Source organism: Lutra lutra, chromosome 8 (genome assembly GCF_902655055.1).
Source record: "Lutra lutra chromosome 8, mLutLut1.2, whole genome shotgun sequence".
NCBI classification, from domain to species: Eukaryota; Metazoa; Chordata; class Mammalia; order Carnivora; family Mustelidae; genus Lutra; species Lutra lutra.
Window position 1 is genome coordinate 69809645 of NC_062285.1, and position 19817 is coordinate 69829461.

At 36.2% G+C, this 19817-nt stretch overlaps 1 protein-coding gene and 1 non-coding gene across 2 annotated transcripts; both read right to left on the reverse strand.

Moving 5' to 3' along the window:
* Positions 1–4062: 4062 nt before the first annotated feature.
* On the reverse strand, positions 4063–6029 carry LOC125106931 (embigin-like). The gene is made up of 2 exons (XM_047741509.1): positions 5981–6029; positions 4063–4957 (listed from the first exon to the last, which is right to left on the reverse strand). Exons 1-2 carry the CDS (start codon positions 6027–6029, stop codon positions 4443–4445), a joined length of 564 nt encoding a protein of 187 aa, XP_047597465.1. The 3' UTR covers positions 4063–4442.
* Positions 6030–13833: 7804 nt separating this feature from the next.
* On the reverse strand, positions 13834–13944 carry LOC125108067 (U6 spliceosomal RNA). Its single transcript, XR_007129757.1, has one exon. It is a non-coding gene; the product is annotated as a U6 spliceosomal RNA (small nuclear RNA).
* Positions 13945–19817: the final 5873 nt, after the last annotated feature.

The window sequence follows — 19817 nt, forward strand, 5'->3', positions numbered from 1 at the left end:
AACAATAAAAAGCGTGAAAAACAGAAAATAATCCATATTCAATAAAATAACTCTCTCAATTCCAAAGCTCATACAATGAAGTTCACCTGCTAAACACCATGGATTCTGGACCAAGAAGAGAAGTGCTCAGAGTCAACTTGTGCTTATTGGAGCTCTAGAAAGTATAGGATTCTACCCCTGCCCCAAAGGAGCACCTCAATCTGGAAAGGTTTAATCTATGACTCTGTATGGAATATTGAAATCTAAATGATGGATGGGCAGCAGAAGAGGTGGTAGTCCTGTAAAGATTTGATTCCTTTAAATATTCATGCAATGTCATTAAAAATGAGGGACTGAATCATGCTGCCACATTGTTTTTATTATTTATCCCCTAAATTCTCAGTAAAGCAAAAGATCATCAGATGTGAATTAGTAATTAGGAGGAAGAATGGGCAATAATTACCAGATTAAAATATAGCAAATCCATGCCCAAGAGACCTTGTTCTGAGCCATATCATTAAAAAAAGTAATAAATGACAGATTTAAAAAGGTAATAAAATGACAGATTTGATGAAAGACTCTATAAGGCAACAAATGGCAAGTGCATACAGTCATAGATCTCCTCCTTCCCCATATCTCCTTTCTTGTTCTCTTTCTGTTCTTCCAGACATTAAGCAATCTCATTGGAGTATTAGACATAATCAAAAAGAAAACAATATGGAACATGCATTAAACTGGAGGGAGGAATGAAAAGAGGCAGATGAAGAACAGAAACCAAATGAAAACTTACCCACTGAAACATGTGAAAAGTCAAAGAGTTTCTACTCCCTCAAAGAAATTAGAGCTCTGAACTCTTTCTTTAAAAAAAAATTTTCTTTTAAAGATCAGGAAGCGGGTTCAATGTTCAAAGAAGAGACTAATGAAAGAGGTGAAAGGGGAGCTTATGAGCTCAGAATAGAAGAGTAAAAGGAAAAACAACACAATAGAGGCAAAAGCTAGATTAGTGTCCAAGCATGCACGCACACACACAGAGTCAGGAATATATTAATAGAATTCTGTAATTCACAGAAAATAAGAAAAAGAACAATGACTTCAAATTGAGTATAAATGATAATAGACATAGAACATAAGTAAAGAGATATAACAAGTGCATTATTGACATGTTTTCCTGGCACGGGGTGGCAGGGGGGAGAACTGAACAACTAGAAAAGAAAAAAAATACTCAAATCTAAAATAGAAGAAAATAATTCTGAAATGATGGCTTTAGTCTGCAGATCAAAGAAGTATATCATATTCCAAGAAAAATTAATACAGTAAGGTCACACTGAGATATAACCTCTGGAAGTTACTGAACTATAAGGACCAAAGAAAGAATCCTACAGACATCCAGGTAGGAAAACAAAAATTCACATGCTAGTCTGGCCTCAGTCTATCTATAGAAGCACTTTTTTTTTTTTAAAGATTTTATTTATTTATTTGACAGAGATCACAAGTAGGCAGAGAGGCAGGCAGAGAGAGAGAGAGGGGAAGCAGGCTCCCCACTCAGCAGAGAGCCCCATGTGGGACGTGATCCCAGGACCCTGACATCATGACCTGAGCCAAAAGCAGACGCTTACCCCACAGAGCCACCCAGGCACCCCTAGAAGCACTCTTGTTAGTAGTGTAACAGTACAGTTAAATTTTGAAAGGAAGAAAGGATGACCCTAGAATTTTATACCTAGTGTGTTTATATACCAAGCATTATTAACTAGAATGTTTTAATCTATAAACCAAATTTGGATATCTCTAGTTGTTCCAATACCATTCTTTCATTGCAAAAGAAAATCCTAAATCATAACTTGTACTTCATTGCCATGCCTTTTCAGTCTCTTTAATCTAGAAAATTCCACCCATCTGTTTTTTTCATTTTTCACATTGATATTTTTTAAGGAAAAGTCTCATAAATTGATGATTTAAAAGCTGACCCCCAACCATGAAGGGCAAGGAGAGAACAAAGAGACAGGCCACTTCAGATTGGAGGTGGCAGATTTAATAAGCAAGGGAACTTACATACATGACTTGTCTTGGGCTGCACCAAGATACTTTAACTTAAAAATTATACAGAGGCCTCAACTGGGTTCAGTTATGTGCACCATCCATACACCTTACTCTCTCAAGGCCACATCCTTGAAACAGCTCCTAGTGTGGGAATGGTGGGCAGAATGTACATTCTGAGGACAGGGAAGGGGGTGAGGAACTTCCAGTTGCCCAGGTCCAGCTTGAGGGTCAACCAATGATCATGTCCTCTATATGAACCTCTCCAACAATTGGGATATTTCCTAAAAATAATACTCAGGTTATGTATATTTGATAGGAATACCACAGACACCGTCTTTTTTTAAAATGTTTTAAAATTTTTTATAAACATATAATGTATTTTTATCCCCAGGGGTACAGGTCTGTGAATCGCCAGGTTTACACACTTCACAGCACTCACCATAGCACAGACACCATCTTAAACAAGTGATCAAATTAATATCACTACTAATGGGACAAGTTGATATCATGTTCCTTTTCATATAATGAATGGAGAATAATAAGCCCAAGTTTTAAAATCTTAATATATCTGATATAAAATATACATTCCTAGTGATACATTTTTTAAAAAACATAAAGAAGTATACATAGTGAACATGAACTCCCTGTCATACAATCATCCCAACCCCCAAGTTTATTTCTCTTCTCAAAGGAAAATGCTTGTAATGGTTTAGTGGATATTTGTCACACCTCTTTCCGTGATCTTATATATGTATAAAATATATACTTAAGTTGTGTGGTTTTTTAGGGGGTAAAACTATATAAGCATAATCATGCTGCATATTTTGTCTTGTAGTTCACTTTATTCATTTAATATATTTTAGAGTATTTTTATGACAGCTCACAGATACTTCATTTTTTACCTGATGATTAATTTGCTGTTGTATATATAAGGCATAATTTATTTCATTTTCCCTGTATTGATGGAGATTTAGGTTGTTTCCAACTTTTCCTTTTTAAAATTTTTTTAATTTAATTTTTTTTTTTTTTTGAGAAGGCGGGCAAGCACAAGTGAGGTGAGGGAGTGCAAACCAGGGGAGGGGTAGAGGGGTAGGTAGGGGAGGGAGAAGAAAATCTCAAGCAGACTCCCGCGGAGTACAGAGCCTGACACAGGCTCCATCTCACAACCCTGAGATCATGACCTGAGCCAAAACCAGGAACTGGACTCTTAACCAACCAAGCCACCCAGGCACCCCAGGATGTTTCCAACATTTTCGTATTTCACACAATGCTGTAATAAGCATTTTCACATATATCTTTTCATTTACATATACACACACTTCTGTTAATAGATATCTAGGAATGAAAAATCTGAAAGGTATGACATTATTATTTTTTGATAAATCATGCCAAATTATCCTCTAAATTGATTCACCATTTTGTTTTTACTAACTATATAAGGAGAATCTGTTTCTTCCACACTTTGTCAACACTTCATAGTAACAATTTTTAATATTTGCTAATCTATTGGAAAAAATCTTATTATTGATGGCCACACAGGCTGTCTTTTCATATATTTATTGGTCATTTTTATAATGCTTCTGTTAATTGTTTATTTGTATCCCTTGCATACTTTTAGTGTGCATATTTTTTCTTATTTATTTGCAAGCTGCTCTGTTTCTTTGCATATTAATATATATAACTATATATGATACATATGTAGCTTATATGTATAAATTAATTGTATGTATATATGCATCAATAAGATGTAGCTTATTGATACATATATATCATACACATATGATACTGACAATATGTATTCTCCCCATAAAGTGTTAACTGTCTTTTATTCAATTGTACTTTATACTAGATCACTGAAAGAAATAAAAAATCAAAAGTCCCATTGTCTTGATTTTACCAAAGGGAAACCTAAGACCTACAGAGAGAAGCATATTAATTTACTCTAAGTCACACAACTAAGGCCTTAGTCTTATATAAGGATGCCAAAATAAGCATAAGATAGTGGGCAAAAAAAATTTAGAATTTATATATATTTTTTTTTTCAAATGGCAAAAGTTTTCTCTTTAATGAATTCTTTGGTTATACACAGGTCTTGAATGACATTAGTTCATGTAGTACTAACTGGTTTTGCTGGTATCTCTTCTGTGCATCCCTTGATGACCAAGATGAAATTAGTTATCCTGGGTTATAGCTCATAGAACATATTTAATACGATTTACCTTGCTTTAATGTAAAATAATCACAGAAGGAAAATATATCTTTGGATCTGAGATAGCATGTATTATTGCAAAACTACTGCTGAGCATATCGCATAAACTTTTCATCCTTGTAAAAATAAAAACTCAGATATTCTTCACAGGAAACATAAACAAAGCTGAAGTAGAAACTATGCATCTTCCCATTTCTCTTGACACGATGTTTTGCTTTCACTGGCTCATAGCTTCATTTTTTCTGTGCCTAGGGGCATTATTTTCTATGCCGTTGCTATCATCTGATTTCAACTGTTCAACTTGTTCAAATTCTTTCCCATCATCCGTGTGCATCTTTTTCTTTTGGGTGTGCATTTCACAAAACAGAATAATAGCCACTAAAAGAATAACTTCAACAACTATTCCAAGAAATGGTTTGAGGGGCACCAAATAACTTATCACAACAAGTTCAACACTTTCTTGGCTCTCGCCCAACTGGAACATTGCATGGCACCAGTAAGATCCTTTATCGTCTTCTGAAAGCTGCATTATCTTGAGCCTTGTTTCATTAGCGTTTGTTCCATTGATCACATACTTATCATTCATGTGAACATCAAGAGGAACCTGTACACTCCTATTACCACTGTACCAGGTCCAATTTAAAGGAGCACAGTGTTGGCATTTACACACCAAGACAACAGAATCCCCCACATAAGTGATCAATGGCTTGTTTTTTCCTTGAACTTCAGGGACTTGAACCGGTCGCAGGCTCGGTCAGCTCGGAGCGCGGCCGGAGGCCAGGGTGACGGGAGTCATTGGGCGCCGCTCTCCGAGGGTGCACTGAGGAGTGGGGCCCCGGGCTCTTGGCTCCTCCGGGGCGGAGACCAGGAGGCCGCCATCTTCATTCCGGTCCTCTAGAATTTATATTTTTGTCAAAAGACCTGGGTTGGAACCCAATCTGATTTAATAATAGACTGATCTTGCATCTATGTTGAGCAAGGACTTTAAATGCCCTGAAAGACATTTTGTATATTTAAACACTTAAATCCTATAGTTTGATGATTCCCTTGATACATATTTGTTATGTTTACTTTTTGAGTAATGATCTTCTACAATTTTACCATATCTATCCTTTTCACATAGTTCAGGCCATAATTCTTCAGAACATCAGTATTTCAATAAAGTACATATAAAGGTTCCATTTTAAAGTCAATCTTTATGATCCGAATAAAAGTCATCTTAGCATAATTTGCAGGTGAGGAGGTTACCACTGCTCTTCATTTTCATCATAATGTTCCTCAATACTAAATTCTCAATGAATGAATCAAAAAACAATGCAATCTGAACATAAATTTCATAGAAATTTTTAAATGGCAATTTGTTTAATTTTGACCATTATCTGATTTTGAGCTTTTCTGCATTTCCTGATCAAAGCTTCTAGACTTTTCATTTAACAGAAATTCAGAAATGCCTTTATAATTAAAGATTCCATGGTGGTGGACTAGTCCCCCCCCCAAAAAAATTTAAAAATCCCTAAATCTAGATGCAAGATCATCAAGCTCTATTCTCTAGTTAAAAGACTATAAACTAACAATGATGTGGTTGGGATTTTTTCATTCAGTTAAAATCAACAACAACAAAAATGAGTGAGTTACTAGTATTTTAAAAATAAGGATATTTCTTGTGAAATTGTGAGTTTTCAGTTTCTCTTTGAAAGTAGGACATCTGGCACTCAATAATCATGTTCCCACATAGTAGCAATTGCTAGAGCTAACCTGAGGCTGCCCTCTCCAGCTGTGGCATGCCCACTTCAGGTCTCCGCATTCCTCACCACTTCCTCTTGGTCTACCTTGGCTCTGCTCTCCCTCTCTCCCTCCCTGCCTCCCTTTCTCTCTTTCTTTCCCAGCCTAGCCTCCCGGGGAAGTTGATTTTGAAACCACAAACTGAAGATGAGCAAAATTACCATACAACCAGGAAGATAAAATGAAGATGTCAGTCTACTTGGGAATCTAAGTGTCATTTTATGAAGTGATCTTCCCTTTCTGAAGATAACTCCTGATGTATCATAAAGCTCTCATCTAAAAAGTAAGGAACACTTTAATCTTGGAAACTGTAATTTGCCATAAGGATTTTTTTTTTTTTTGCCATAAGGATTTTTAAAAACTGAGTTAGTGATATTCATTCCATGTGGACCAAGACCCAGGCCACTGGGCTATGAGATTATATTTGTCCCTCTACCCCACTTTCTTACATGTTTAGATATATTAAATGGTTAGAATAGTTAAAGTTGTGGCAACAGAACCAGTGGCAGTTAAAATTATGGGAGTCTTATTTTCATGTGCGTGTATGTATGTCTGCATTCTAAGTTAAATTTTTTTTAAATTTTTATTTATTGACAGAGAGAGATCACAAGTAGGCAGAAAGGCAGGGAGAGAGAGGGGGGAAGCAGGCTCACTGAGCAGAGAACCAGACACGGGGCTCGATCCCAGGACCCTGAGACCATGACCTGAGCCAAAGGCAGAGGCTTAACCCACTGAGCCACTCAGGTGCCCCCTAAGTTAAATTTTTAAATTTTATTTGTATAATTAACAAAAATAATAGCCATTATTTTAATGACAATTGCAAACAGAAATTCCGTCTCAAGTCTTCATGAAAAATAAGTGTTGGAGGAAAAGATACCCACATTCTTTTTCTAAGATTTATTTATTTGAGAGAGAAAAAGAACGGGGGAAAGGGCCGAGGGAGAGAAGCAGATTCTCTGTTGAGCAAGAAGCCCAACATGGGGCTCAATCTCACAATCGTGAGATCATGACTTGAGCCAAAATCAAGATTCATATGCTTAGCCAGCTGAGCCACCCAGGCACCCCAAGATGCCCACATTCTTCAACAATTGAATCCAGTTTTAGGGTTGGGTTTAACATATTACAATTAAATTTATTGATTTTGGCCCATATTACCAGAGGAAGAGTGTTTCCTATATGCAAAAAAATACTCATAATTTTTTTGGGGGGGTGAAATGGGGGCATTGTTTGTCTCTCCCAACAAGGTTAGGTTTGCTTCTCCAGAACCTTCTTTCACAGCTAGGTTCTCTTTCCTCTGAGAACTAAATTTCACCTGAAGGCACACCTATAGATTTTCATTGTACCATCTGTTCTCCCTCCCTTTCCCCTTTCTGAAGTCCTCAAAATGGCCTTTCTCATTTCCGATATAGCTTGAACTTGGAACTGCAGAAAGGCATTCTATCAGCTCCTGACTGCCAGTGACTGAAGAAGCTGAGAGTCCAGATAAAAGGTAAAAGATTATTCTCTTTGGGGTATCAGTGTGGTGCTTCACATGAATTGTAAAACTAGAGCACTCTAGCTTTTGAAGTCATTTGGGGAGAACAGGCCACACTCCATTCAATTGTCCAGGTCTTTGGCTTCTATTCCAGGATGAGAGGGAAACTTGGCCCAAGAGTCACAGCATAGGACTAGCAAGGCAAGGGGAACGTGTAATGAAGCCAGATCACCACAATGAAATGTCATTCACTGTCACCGAATAATAGCACATCACTTGCACCCATGCAAGAAGTTTGTACTGTTACTAACATTTGGGCAAAAATAAATAAATAAATAAATAAATAAATAAATAAATAAATAAATAAAATAATAATAATAATAACTTGCACAATACAAGAAGGGAAAAGTCACATTAAGGTAAGGAGGATTAGAGAGAAAAGAAAACTCAAACACCAAAACTAGAGCATATTCACCATTGACCGCAATCCAGGGGCAACTCCTGCATTTGGGAGAAATGCACATGTAGGCAAAAACTAGGCACAAAAGCCAGGACAAATTCTTCCAAGGGGCATCTAGAAAGGAACTCCTTTTATTCTTATTTAGAAATAAGAGTTGTGAAGCAGAAACCCTGTTTTCCCCAAGGATGACCTTTTTCAGGACCTTTCTGGGGGGTCTCTGTTTAGCCGGAATTTATCATGGCCCTATACATCTATCAGTTGATTCTAAATACACAAAGAAGAGTATTTTCTGAACACCCTTTAGCAGCATATGATGTTCTCTCTGCTCAGATCCTCTTTACTTTGCATGACTGGCTCCTTCTCAGCCTTCACAGTTTATACATCATACAGCTTATACCTCACTTCCTCATAGACATAGTCCTTGATCTGCCACCATCTAAAACAGGTTCCTTCCTGTGATTCAGAATCTCAGTGTCTTATTTAGTTGCATTATAACACATATCACAAAACATAATTTCTTTTTGTTTCTTTTTTTCCTTCCCTATTGACTATCCACCCCACCCCACTCCCATCGCACTACATGGTTAGTGCCAGGAAACTACAGAATGTGTTGGTCTGATCCATAAATGTATCCCCTGGATACCTTGAAAAGCATCTGTCACACTCATTGCTCTATGGTTTCTTTTTAAATAAGTGCTCATGGGTGGGTCGATGAAAATTGTTCCAAGGTTAGATTCATTAAATGATTAAGTTCATTAGATAGATATAAACTGAATGAAAAAAATGCTTTATGGAAGGATTCTTATAAACAATCGAGAACCTCCAAAAGGAGTCTATACTTTTTTTTTCACTTATTCCACTATGAAACTACTTTTTCATGGACCACCTGTTACTGTCTGTTCTATCTGGGTTCCATCACCCCTTAACTAGAAATATGAATTGGCTAAGGGACTGGGATAACTCCCTAGACAAAAATGCCTTTAAAATAATCCATTTGGTCACCATAACCCAGATAGACATACCTTCATAAGCACCCAAAATAATTTTATGACTTCATCATGCAATCTTCTAATTTATAATTTATACAAAACTCTCTTCTCTGCCACCAATGATTCTGATTTCTAGGTTAAAGATCACTTATAAATCAATAAATTGGAATTCTGATTTACAAAACCATCTGCTATAAATTTGACCAGCATGAAACTGAACCTTCCTGGATAAAATTATGATAGATCAATTCTCTGGTACTGGAAAACTGAGGAACAGAGCCTCAGTCAATATATAACCCCACTTCAAAGACTTCTGGCTATGACTTTACCTGTAGTTACAGAAAAATCTGAAAAGTAGCTTTAAAAAATCATCATAGAACTTTAAAATTTGTCATAGGACATTGCTACTGGTATCCTTGGGGATCTCTGTTAAGCATGGTTCTTTGACTGAATGAAAACACCAATCAGTGGTAAGTTAATTCATGCATTTATTCATTCATTTACCAATTATATCAAAGATTTTCTAATGTGTCACACCTCTTCTGGTGCTGGAACTACAATGATAAGAGAGCACCTCTTCTCAAGTAGCTCAGACGCCAGAGAACAGACCAAAATATGAAGTAAAATTTATTTAAGATTAACATACCTCCATTATAAGGGTTAAAATAAAATTTGTTTATGGTACCGTGGAACACACGGAGAGGCATATCTTGAATTCAAGGAGAAGAGTATCTTGGAAGTACTAACACCTGCTGGGCCATTAATAGCAAGGATAAATATCATAATATCACTCAGTATTGCAGAATGCATATTAATCATCTGCCAATTATAGGATTCCTCCCAAGTAATGGAAGAAAGTATAATCACTAGCCTGAATGCACTACTTTAAACTAACTGCTTTCACTGGTGTACTGAAGCTCAGCTGAAAACAGTGAAGTTTGAAAATGTGAGCACCTGTGAGATTTGTGTCCTAATTTCTTGGTGTCTGTATGCTTTGTATTTATTAAATTCCATGTAGTGAAGCAGTATACCTGGATTATGTTGGCATGCTTACTAGCAGAAAGGTGTTTGTGGAGTTACCATGTAATATCATTAGAAGATCCTCATTCTCACAGAGGAAATACATTTTTACTTGGCATCCCTTATATAAGAGACCCCCCCAAAAAATGATCTCCCAGATTTTAGTACCTAGAAAAAAAAAATGACTTTCTAGACAAACTCACTTGAATTTTTATCATACAAAAATTATGATTCATCCCATGTTCCTTCCCTTTTGTGATAAGGAAGAGAATCGAAAAATAGAGGGTTTAGTTGTTGTGACTATCTCCTCATGGATGCCAGTACAAATATTTTTATTCTAAATTATTTCTGATCATGCTTTTCACTTGCTTAAGTTATTTGTTCTTTTATATATATTCAAACACCACAAACCATTAAAAACCCTTTTGAAGTAAAAAGTATTCTCAAGTATTAATCAATAAATAAAAGAACAGACAGGTAGATGGTTTCAAGGATAGATAAGTGGTGGTAGCTTTCATTCTCTTAACCCACTGAGCCACCCAGGCGCCCCTCTTTCATTCTCTTAAAAACAGATCTCCAATATTATATAGTCAATATAGTCAATATTAGTTCTACATCATGCATCTCTACATGCTTGTTTTATCAATAAAAATACTATTACTATAATTTTTAAAGTATATTTTATACCCAGGAATGTACTTAGTTTTTCATAAATTGCTCGTCACAGGATATACATATTTACACTTTTAGTCATAGCATTAGTGACTTAATATTTTCTAATGCATGTAAAATAGTACCTGGCATAGAGAAAATGCTACTCTAGTGCTTATTTCATAAATTGTTCTAAAAATGTACAGTTTTTAAAACTTGAGAATTATCAAGAGGGTTAACTGTAACAGTGCATGGTTAACTGAGGAAAATACAAGTATCCCAAGGAAAAAAAAAATGGCAATATTTTTTAATACTTCCTAAGACACTTCAAATAAAATTTTAACAAAGCATCATTGTCTCTTTTGTGTAACAATGTTAACATTTAAAACAATTGTGCCTTAGGATGGAACTGACATCAACAGAACAACACTCCCCAAGAGAAGCTACAAAACACCTCCTACTGAGTCTGAATTATTAAAAAACTGTTTCATTCTGACCACCAAGGATATAGTACAGAGCTAGTACACAATGTACAATTGCATATAGTGATGGTAGTAATACATGGTAGATTCTCAATTCACCAAATATCAGGGCACTCTTGAAACTTGAAGAAGTAACTGTGGGATATGTGAAAGAAGGCACAGTCTCTCAGGCTCCAGATACAATAGTGGCTATTATTAGGAGCTGGAGAGTGAATGAACAAAAACGAATCAGGATTCTTTAGAGAGTATACTTCAAATTCTTCCATCTTAAGGGACTGCTGCAGGCATGATAACATTTGACTAAAGAAGAATTAAAGAAGTGGGCTTCATAAAGATTGAAGTGTGATTTCTCTGAGGCTTATCTCTGTTCCAAGGGCAGAACCACTATCAAAGTTAGACCCAAAGGAGCTTTCTATAATTCATTACAAAGAAGCACCTCTTAGGGATCTATTGGGCAATAAAAACTCTAAGTTCCAGTTAGAAACTAGAAGAGGCTAGAAATCCAATTGGTACCAAGTTTTATCCCAGTGGATCACCAAGATATTAACAACACCCTAGCCTACACACAAGAGCTAGATTATAACCTATAAATCATACATCTGGGGCCCTTCCATTTAGTCTCTGCAATAGCTTCCAGGTCTAGGCAAGTTGTTTAGCCTTGTATTTGAATCCAGTTTCATGTACATTACACATTGTGGTGTATATTATATAGTTTGGTATACATAATGCACTTGGATAGTGCACACCTCTGTGAAAGGTTCTGTGCCTTTAAAACTGACAGTGATAATGAAGCCAACTTCAGGTGTCATATGAAATGGAACAGTTACTATCAAAGCAAAGGCAGAAATAAATTCTCAAATGTATGTTTCAAGCCTAAGAACAACTTCTATCTTGTTTGAAAACCAGTCCTCCATTTGAGCCAGAATGAATAGATGACTTCTCTACCACTGGTTAGCTGGTAATGGGACCTGCTTTCTCCTCTATAACATCGTAATAATACTAATGTCTGCCCCCCCATATAGGTAGTTTGTGGACCTTAAAGGACAGTTAAAAGCTTCTGTTAGCATGCCCTAGGAACAGTGCTGTCCAGTAAATATGCAACATCTTTTTATCTGATGCCTTATTTACACTTAGCGTAATATCTCAATTTAGTTTAAGTCCCCTTTCAAGTACCCAGTAGCTTCATGTGACTAGTGACTACTGTACTGAACAAGGCAGTCCTAGAATATAGTTAACATTCATTAATACGGTAGTATTAATGTTTGTAGTAGTATTTGACCTACTCCTTGGTATCACTGGTATTGGTATTATTATACTTTTACAAAAAATCCTAAACTGTGCTATAACTCTTTATAGAATTATAAAATAATTTTAAATCCTTTGCTAATTTTCAGAATATACAAGCCTCCCTCCACTGATGATACAAAAGCTAATAAAAATGAAAGCAGATATATACCTTAATACATTAGGAAAAATTACAAGGAAAATTGTCAAAGAGCATACAAACATTAAATGGGAAAAAATATATGAACACAGAGAAAATTTTCAGATAAAGCATATATTTCAAAAAAAAAAGTTTTTAGAAGGCAGGAATTAAGGCTAATAAACATAGGTCCAAATTTTGGCTTATGGCCAATATAGTAGGAATTATTAACTAAACCCTCTGCTTATTACCCAGAAAAATCAAGATAAATTTAAAGGCCTTAGCAAGACAATTTAGATATACAGTTTTAAATTAAGGAAAAATCATTTGTACAAGACCTTCTAAAACATGATTATAAGTCAGGGAGCCTTTGGTGGGGGGAGAAGTATCTTGAAGTTTTAACAGATCTATACTTAAAGGAATATGTAGGCTTTGATATTAGATTCCAAGGGAGGAACTTCACAGGACACTGAGCCTTCCTAGGTTTGGCCTAAGAGATTATTGTCCTGAATCCACAGGTCATTCTATCTCTCATCTGATCTTTCTGACAACCCCTAATCATGCTGCCTTCCCATCCTTGGGAAGCTTTTCCTGACTCTAAAAAAGACTATGATAGATGTCTATGGCACCTTCTTTTACTGTTACGGTACTTCTTACCACAATGTATTTAAATTTCAAGAATATGCACCTATTTTATTCTTACTGAAATTTCTTTTTCATGTTTACTTTCTATCCCTGAAGGATCTTGTAATTTCCTATGCTTTCAACCATCTATACATATAACTTTTAAATCTATGTCCAAAACCCACTGGAATGCTCTACTTTGATATATACAAAACTAAAAATATCACACTATTTTTTTCAAAATCTCTTCCTCCTCCTGACTCCTATTTAACAGCCTCACTGTTCTCTTGGTCACACACGAAAAAAAAAAAAAAAAATAGAATCTTGAATTCATTCTTCACTCTTCCTCTCACTATGCCACCCAGACAAAACCTGGCCGGTCCTGTAGATAACCCTACTGTCTCCAGAATGCATTTCCACTATTCTGAGACCCTCATTAGTTCCTACCCTGAACACCTTCTGGCTAACCCTCTAATTCAAGAGTCTCTTATACCCCCCAGTTTGCTGACATATCGCTGCCAAATTTTCTCTTTTTAAAATCTTATTATTTTAGTTTAGTTGACTCACACTGTTTCTTTCACTTCTGGTGTACCACATAGTGATTCAGCATCTCTATATGTAATGCTACGTTCGCCACAAACCTAGCTACCATCTGTCACAGTAAAACACTATTACATTATCATTGACTATATTTCTTATGTTGAAAAGTATGAAATATTTCATGAATATATGTATCATCCTTGAGCAGAGGCCATGCTAATCATCTCTGTATTGTTCCAATTTCAGTAGATGTGCTGCCAAAGTTTCCTAATACATCTGTTTGTCCATGCTACTCCTCTGTTCAAATTCTTTTCTTGTCTCAGCATATTAAATCTTAACCTCTAAACCTACTTTCTAAATCCCCCATATGACCCCAAACTGTCCTTCCAGCCTTATCATCTATAATTTCTTAATTAAATGTTCCAGCCAAATTCTGTTACTCCACAGAATACTTTCTCAGCTTCATTATTTTTTCATTTCCTTTGCATAAGAATACATCACTCACACAATCTATACCTAAAAATACCTTTTATTAAAAAATGATCTTCCTCTCACTTCAATCCCAGTCTGTATTTTTGGACATAATTTATATTATTGAGTTCCATCTTTTTTTCATAGCTCCTAGTCAATTTGAGGTTCCTTGAGGAAGGAATCATGTCTTGTTTTTCTTAGTATTACTTTCTATCCATCACCCTAGAGAAAAGTGGTAAAAATATGAATGGAAGAAGAAAACTCACCAAACAATATTCCCATAGTGAATAAGAAGCAAACTGGAAGAGTCTGGTTATGCTCTAGGTAGAAGAAAGAGCCAACTGACGGTAAGCTTCTTCATTCTGTTGGGAGTTTGAAATATCACAGAGAAACTTATTAGATAAATAATGGAAAAATATTTGCATGTGTTTGTTATTTAATCACCCAGTACTTACTAAATGCCCATTGATATCCTCAAAATACTTCAAATGCAGAAAGAAGGTTCAAAAAAGATCAATCTACAGTTTTCAAAACCTCATTCTAAGTGACTGTACTGTGGAGAAGTTTCTCTTGAGAATACAAGATCTGCAAAACCATCTCCACTTGTTCACAAAACTCGGTTTCCTGGAATTGAAAAGGTAGTAACTCAAAAAGCACTGAGCAGCTGAACTCAATTCAACTTTGAATTTTTTAAAAAAAATTTTAACAGATTCTCTGTTTCTTTTAGGTACATAAAAAATGCAAACTAGATCTTAGTATAGAGGAGGCTGTAGACTTGTAAATAAGAAATAGGCTGTTTCGGGGCACCTGAGTGGCTCAGTGGGTTAAAGCCTCTGCCTTCAGCTCAGGTCATGATCCCAGGATCCTGGGATTGAGCCCTGCATTGGCTCTCTGCTCAGCAGGGAACCTGCTTCCCCCTCTTTCTCTGCCTGCCTCTCTGCCTACTTGTGATTTCTATCTGTCAAATAAATAAATAAAATCCTTAAAAAAAAAAAAAAAAAGAAATAGGCTGTTTGATAATCAGAAAAGCAACATGCAAGTAAAACAGCAAATGAGGGGGCGCCTGGGTGGCTCAGTGGGTTAAGCCGCTGCCTTCGGCTCAGGTCATGATCCCAGGTCCTGGGTTCGAGCCCCGCATCGGGCTTTCTGCTCAGCAGGGAGCCTGCTTCCTCCTCTCTCTCTGCCTGCTTCTCTGCCTACTTGTGATTTCTCTCTGTCAAATAAATAAATAAAATCTTTAAAAAAAAAAAAACAGCAAATGAGATTATAAATAAATTCAAAATGTCAGCTATAAAAAGAACCATGGCTCAAGATCATAACAAATTCAAGTGATTTTAACAATCTAAAAAGCAAGGCCAGAGATGGTGGGAAAGAAAACCAAAATAACAAATGGTACCTGAGCAAAATATTTAATTATTGTGGCTGTTTAAAGTTGCAATAAAATCTCTTTAGCTGATCAAAATGTTCTCTGGATATAGAATTTTATGCTTCTTTCATAAAATAATATAAATCTCAAGCCCTATTTTTTCTTATAAGTACATCATAACAATCTCTGAATGGGTTATATGTTATGTTTTTTTTTTCTCAAATCACTCAAATCTTGGAAAGACCAAATTAAAATTATATGCTCCTACACATAAGCTGACTCTTCTTCAAGGGCACAAATTTCGAAAAATAATTTAATGTCAAACTATCCCCACAACATGAAGAAGACATTCTGTGTCTTTATATATATACTTGACATACAGTTAGGGTACAATATGCTATTATGAGAAAATAAACGAGGGTTAGGCATGATATGAGCCTTCCCCATTACTTCAGTCTCTTTGTCTACTACTCCCTCAAAATATTATAGACTAATAAAGAATGAAATCTTACCACTTGCAACAACGTGGATGGAGCTAGAGAGTATAATGCAAACTGAAATAAGTCAGAGAAAGACAAATACCATATGACTTCACTCATATGTGGAATTTAAGAAACAAAACAAATGAGCAAAGAAAAAAAGAGAGAGAGAGAGAGGGAGAGAAATTGAGAAACAGATGCTAAATGATAGGGGACAAACTGATGGTTACCAGAGTGGAGGTGGGGGAGTAGGTATAGGAATTAAAGAAAATACTTATCATGATAAAAATAAAATAAAACAATTAAAAAATATATATCTTTTTTATATTCAATTCTTACAATCTAGACACATTTATTTATTTGTTTGTTTGTTTGTTTCTAATTTTTTAAATTAAATCTATTTTTTCAAATAAACATATAATGTATTTTTATCCCCAGGGGTACAGGTCTGTGAATCGCCAGGTTTACACATTTCACAGCATTCACCATAGCACATACCTTCCCCAATGTCCATATCCCCAACACCCTCTCCCATCCCCCCTCCCTCCAGCAACCCTCAGTCTGTTTTTTGAGATTGAGTCTTTTATGGTTTGTCTCCCTCCCAATCCCACTTTCTTTCATTTTTTCTTTTCCTACCCCCCAAGCTCCCCACATTGCATCTCAACTTCTTCATATCAGGGAGATCATATGATAGTTGTCTTTCTCCGATTGACTTATTTCGTGAAGAATAATACCCTCTAGTTCCATCCACGTGGTCGCAAATGGCAAGATTTCATTTCTTTTCATGGCTGCATAGTATTCCATTCTGTATATATACCACATCTTCTTTATCCATTCATATGTTGATGGACATCTAGGTTCTTTCCATACTATGGCTATTGTGGACATTGCTGCTATAAACATTCAGGTGTACGTGCCCCTTTGGAGCACCACGTTTGTATCTTTAGGATATATACCCAGTAGTGCAATCACTGGGTCATAGGGTAGCTCTATTTTCAGTTTTTTGAGGAACCTCGCATGGTTTTCCAGAGTGGTTGCACCAGCTTGAATTCCCACCAACAGTGTAGGAGGGTTCCCCTTTCTCCGCATCCTCGCCAGCATCTGTCATTTCCTGACTTGTTCATTTTAGCCATTCTGACTGGTGTGAGGTGGTATCTCACTGTGGTTTTGATTTGTATTTCCCTGATGCTGAGTGATGTGGAGCATTTTTTCATGTGTCTGTTGGCCATCTGGATGTCTTCTTTGCAGAAATGTCTGTTCATGTCCTCTGCCCATTTCTTGACTGGATTATTTGTTCTTTGGGTGTTGAGTTTGATAAGCTCTTTATAGATTTTGGATACTAGCCCTTTATCTGATATGTCATTTGCAAATATCTTCTCCCATTCTGTCAGTTGTCTTTTGGTTTTGTTAACTGTTTCCTTTGCTGTGCAAAAGCTTTTGATCTTGATGAAATCCCAATAGTTCATCTTTGCCCTTGTTCCCTTGCCTTTGGCGATGTTCCTAGGAAGAAGTTGCTGTGGCTGAGGTCAAAGAGGTTACTGCCTGTGTTCTCCTCAAGGATTTTGATGGCTTCCTTTCTCACATTGAGGTCCTTCATCCATTTTGAGTCTATTTTGATGTGTGGTGTAAGGAAATGGTCCAATTTCATTTTTCTGCATGTGGCTGTCCAATTTTCCCAGCACCATTTGTTGTAGAGGCTGTCTTTTTTCCATTGGACAGTCCTTCCTGCTTTGTCGAAGATTAGTTGACCAAGAGTTGAGGGTCTATTTCTGGGCTCTCTATTCTGTTCCATTGATCTATGTGTCTGTTTTTGTGGCAGTACCATACTGTCTTGATGATGACAGCTTTGTAATAGAGCTTGAAGTCGGGAATTGTGATGTCACCAACTTTGGCTTTCTTTTTCAATATTCCTCTGGCTATTCGAAGTCTTTTCTGGTTCCACATAAATTTTAGGATGGTTTGTTCTATTTCTTTGAAAAAAATGGATGGGATTTTGATAGGGATTGCATTAAATGTGTAGATTGCTTTAGGTAGCATAGACATTTTTCACAATATTTGTTCTTCCAATCCATGAGCATGGAACATTTTTCCATTTCTTTGTGTCTTCCTCAATTTCTTTCATGAGTACTTTATAGTTTTCTGAGTATAGATTCTTTGCCTCTTTGGTTAGGTTTATTCCTAGGTATCTTAGGGTTTTGGGTGCAATTGTAAATGGGAGTGGCTCCTTAATTTCTCTTTCTTCTCTTTGTTGTTGTTTCTTAAAGAAATGCAACTGATTTCTGTGCATTGACTTTGTATCCTGACACTTTACTGAATTCTTGTATAAGTTCTAGCAGTTTTGGAGTGGAGCCTTTTGGGTTTTCCACATATAGTATCATGTCATCTGCAAAGAGTGATAGTTTGACTTATTCTTTGCCAATTTGGATGCCTTTAATTTCTTTTTGTTGTCTGATTGCTGAGGCTAGGACTTCTGGTACTATGTTGAATAGCAGTGGTGATAACGGACATCCTTGCCGTGTTCCTGACCTTTAGTGAAAAAGCTTTCAGTTTTTCTCCATTGAGAATGATATTTGCAGTGGGTTTTTCATAGATGGCTTTGATAATATTGAGGTATGTGCCCTCTATCCCTACACTTTGAAGAGTTTTAATCAGAAAGGGATGCTGCACTTTGTCGAATGCTTTTTCAGCATCTATTGAGAGTATCATATGGTTCTTATTCTTTCTTTTATTAATATTGTATCACATTGATTGATTTGCAGATGTTGAACCAACCTTGCAGCCCTGGAATAAATCCCACTTGGTCGTGGTGAATAATCCTTTTAATGTACTGTTGGATCCTATTGGCAGTATTTTGGTGAGAATTTTCGCATCTGTATTCATCAAGGATATTGGTCTGTAATTCTCTTTTTTGATGGGATCCTTGTCTGGTTTTGGGATCAAGGTGATGTTGGCCTCATAAAATGAGTTTGGAAGTTTTCCTTCCATTTCTATTTTTTGGAACAGTTTCAGGAGAATAAGAATTAATTCTTCTTTAAATGTTTGGCAGAATTTCCCTGAGAAGCTGTCTGGCCCTGGACTTTTTGTTTGTTTGGAGATTTTTAATGACTGTTTCAATCTCCTTACTGGTTATGGGTCTGTTCAGGTTTTCTATTTCTTCCTGGTTCAGTTGTGGTAGTTTATATGTCTCTAGAAATGTATCCATTTCTTCCAGATTGTCAAATTTGTTGGCATAGAGTTGCTCATAGTATGTTCTTATAATTGTTTGTATTTCTTTGGTGTTGGTTGTGATCTCTCCTCTTTCATTCATGATTTTATTTATTTGGGTCCTTTCTCTTTTCTTTTTGTAAGTCTGGCCAGGGGTTTGTCAATCTTTTTAATTCTTTCAAAGAACTAGCTCCTAGTTTTGTTGATTTGTTCTTTTTTTTTTTTTTTTTTTTTGTTTCTATTTCATTGATTTCTGCTCTGATCTTTATGATTTCTCTTCTCCTGCTGGGTTTAGGCTTTCTTTGTTGTTCTTTCTCCAGCTCCTTTAGGTGTAGGGTTAGGTTGTGTATTTGAGACCTTTCTTGTTTCTTGAGAAAGGCTTGTACCGCTATATATTTTCCTCTCAGGACTGCCTTTGTTGTGTCCCACAGATTTTGAACCGTTGTGTTTTCATTATCATTTGTTTCCATGAATTTTTTCAATTCTCCTTTAATTCTCCATGTATTTGGGTTCTTTCCAAATTTCCTCTTGTGATTGAGTTCTAGCTTCAGAGCATTGTGGTCTGAAAATATGCAGGGAATTATCCCAATCTTTTGATACCAGTTGAGACCTGATTTATGTCCCAGG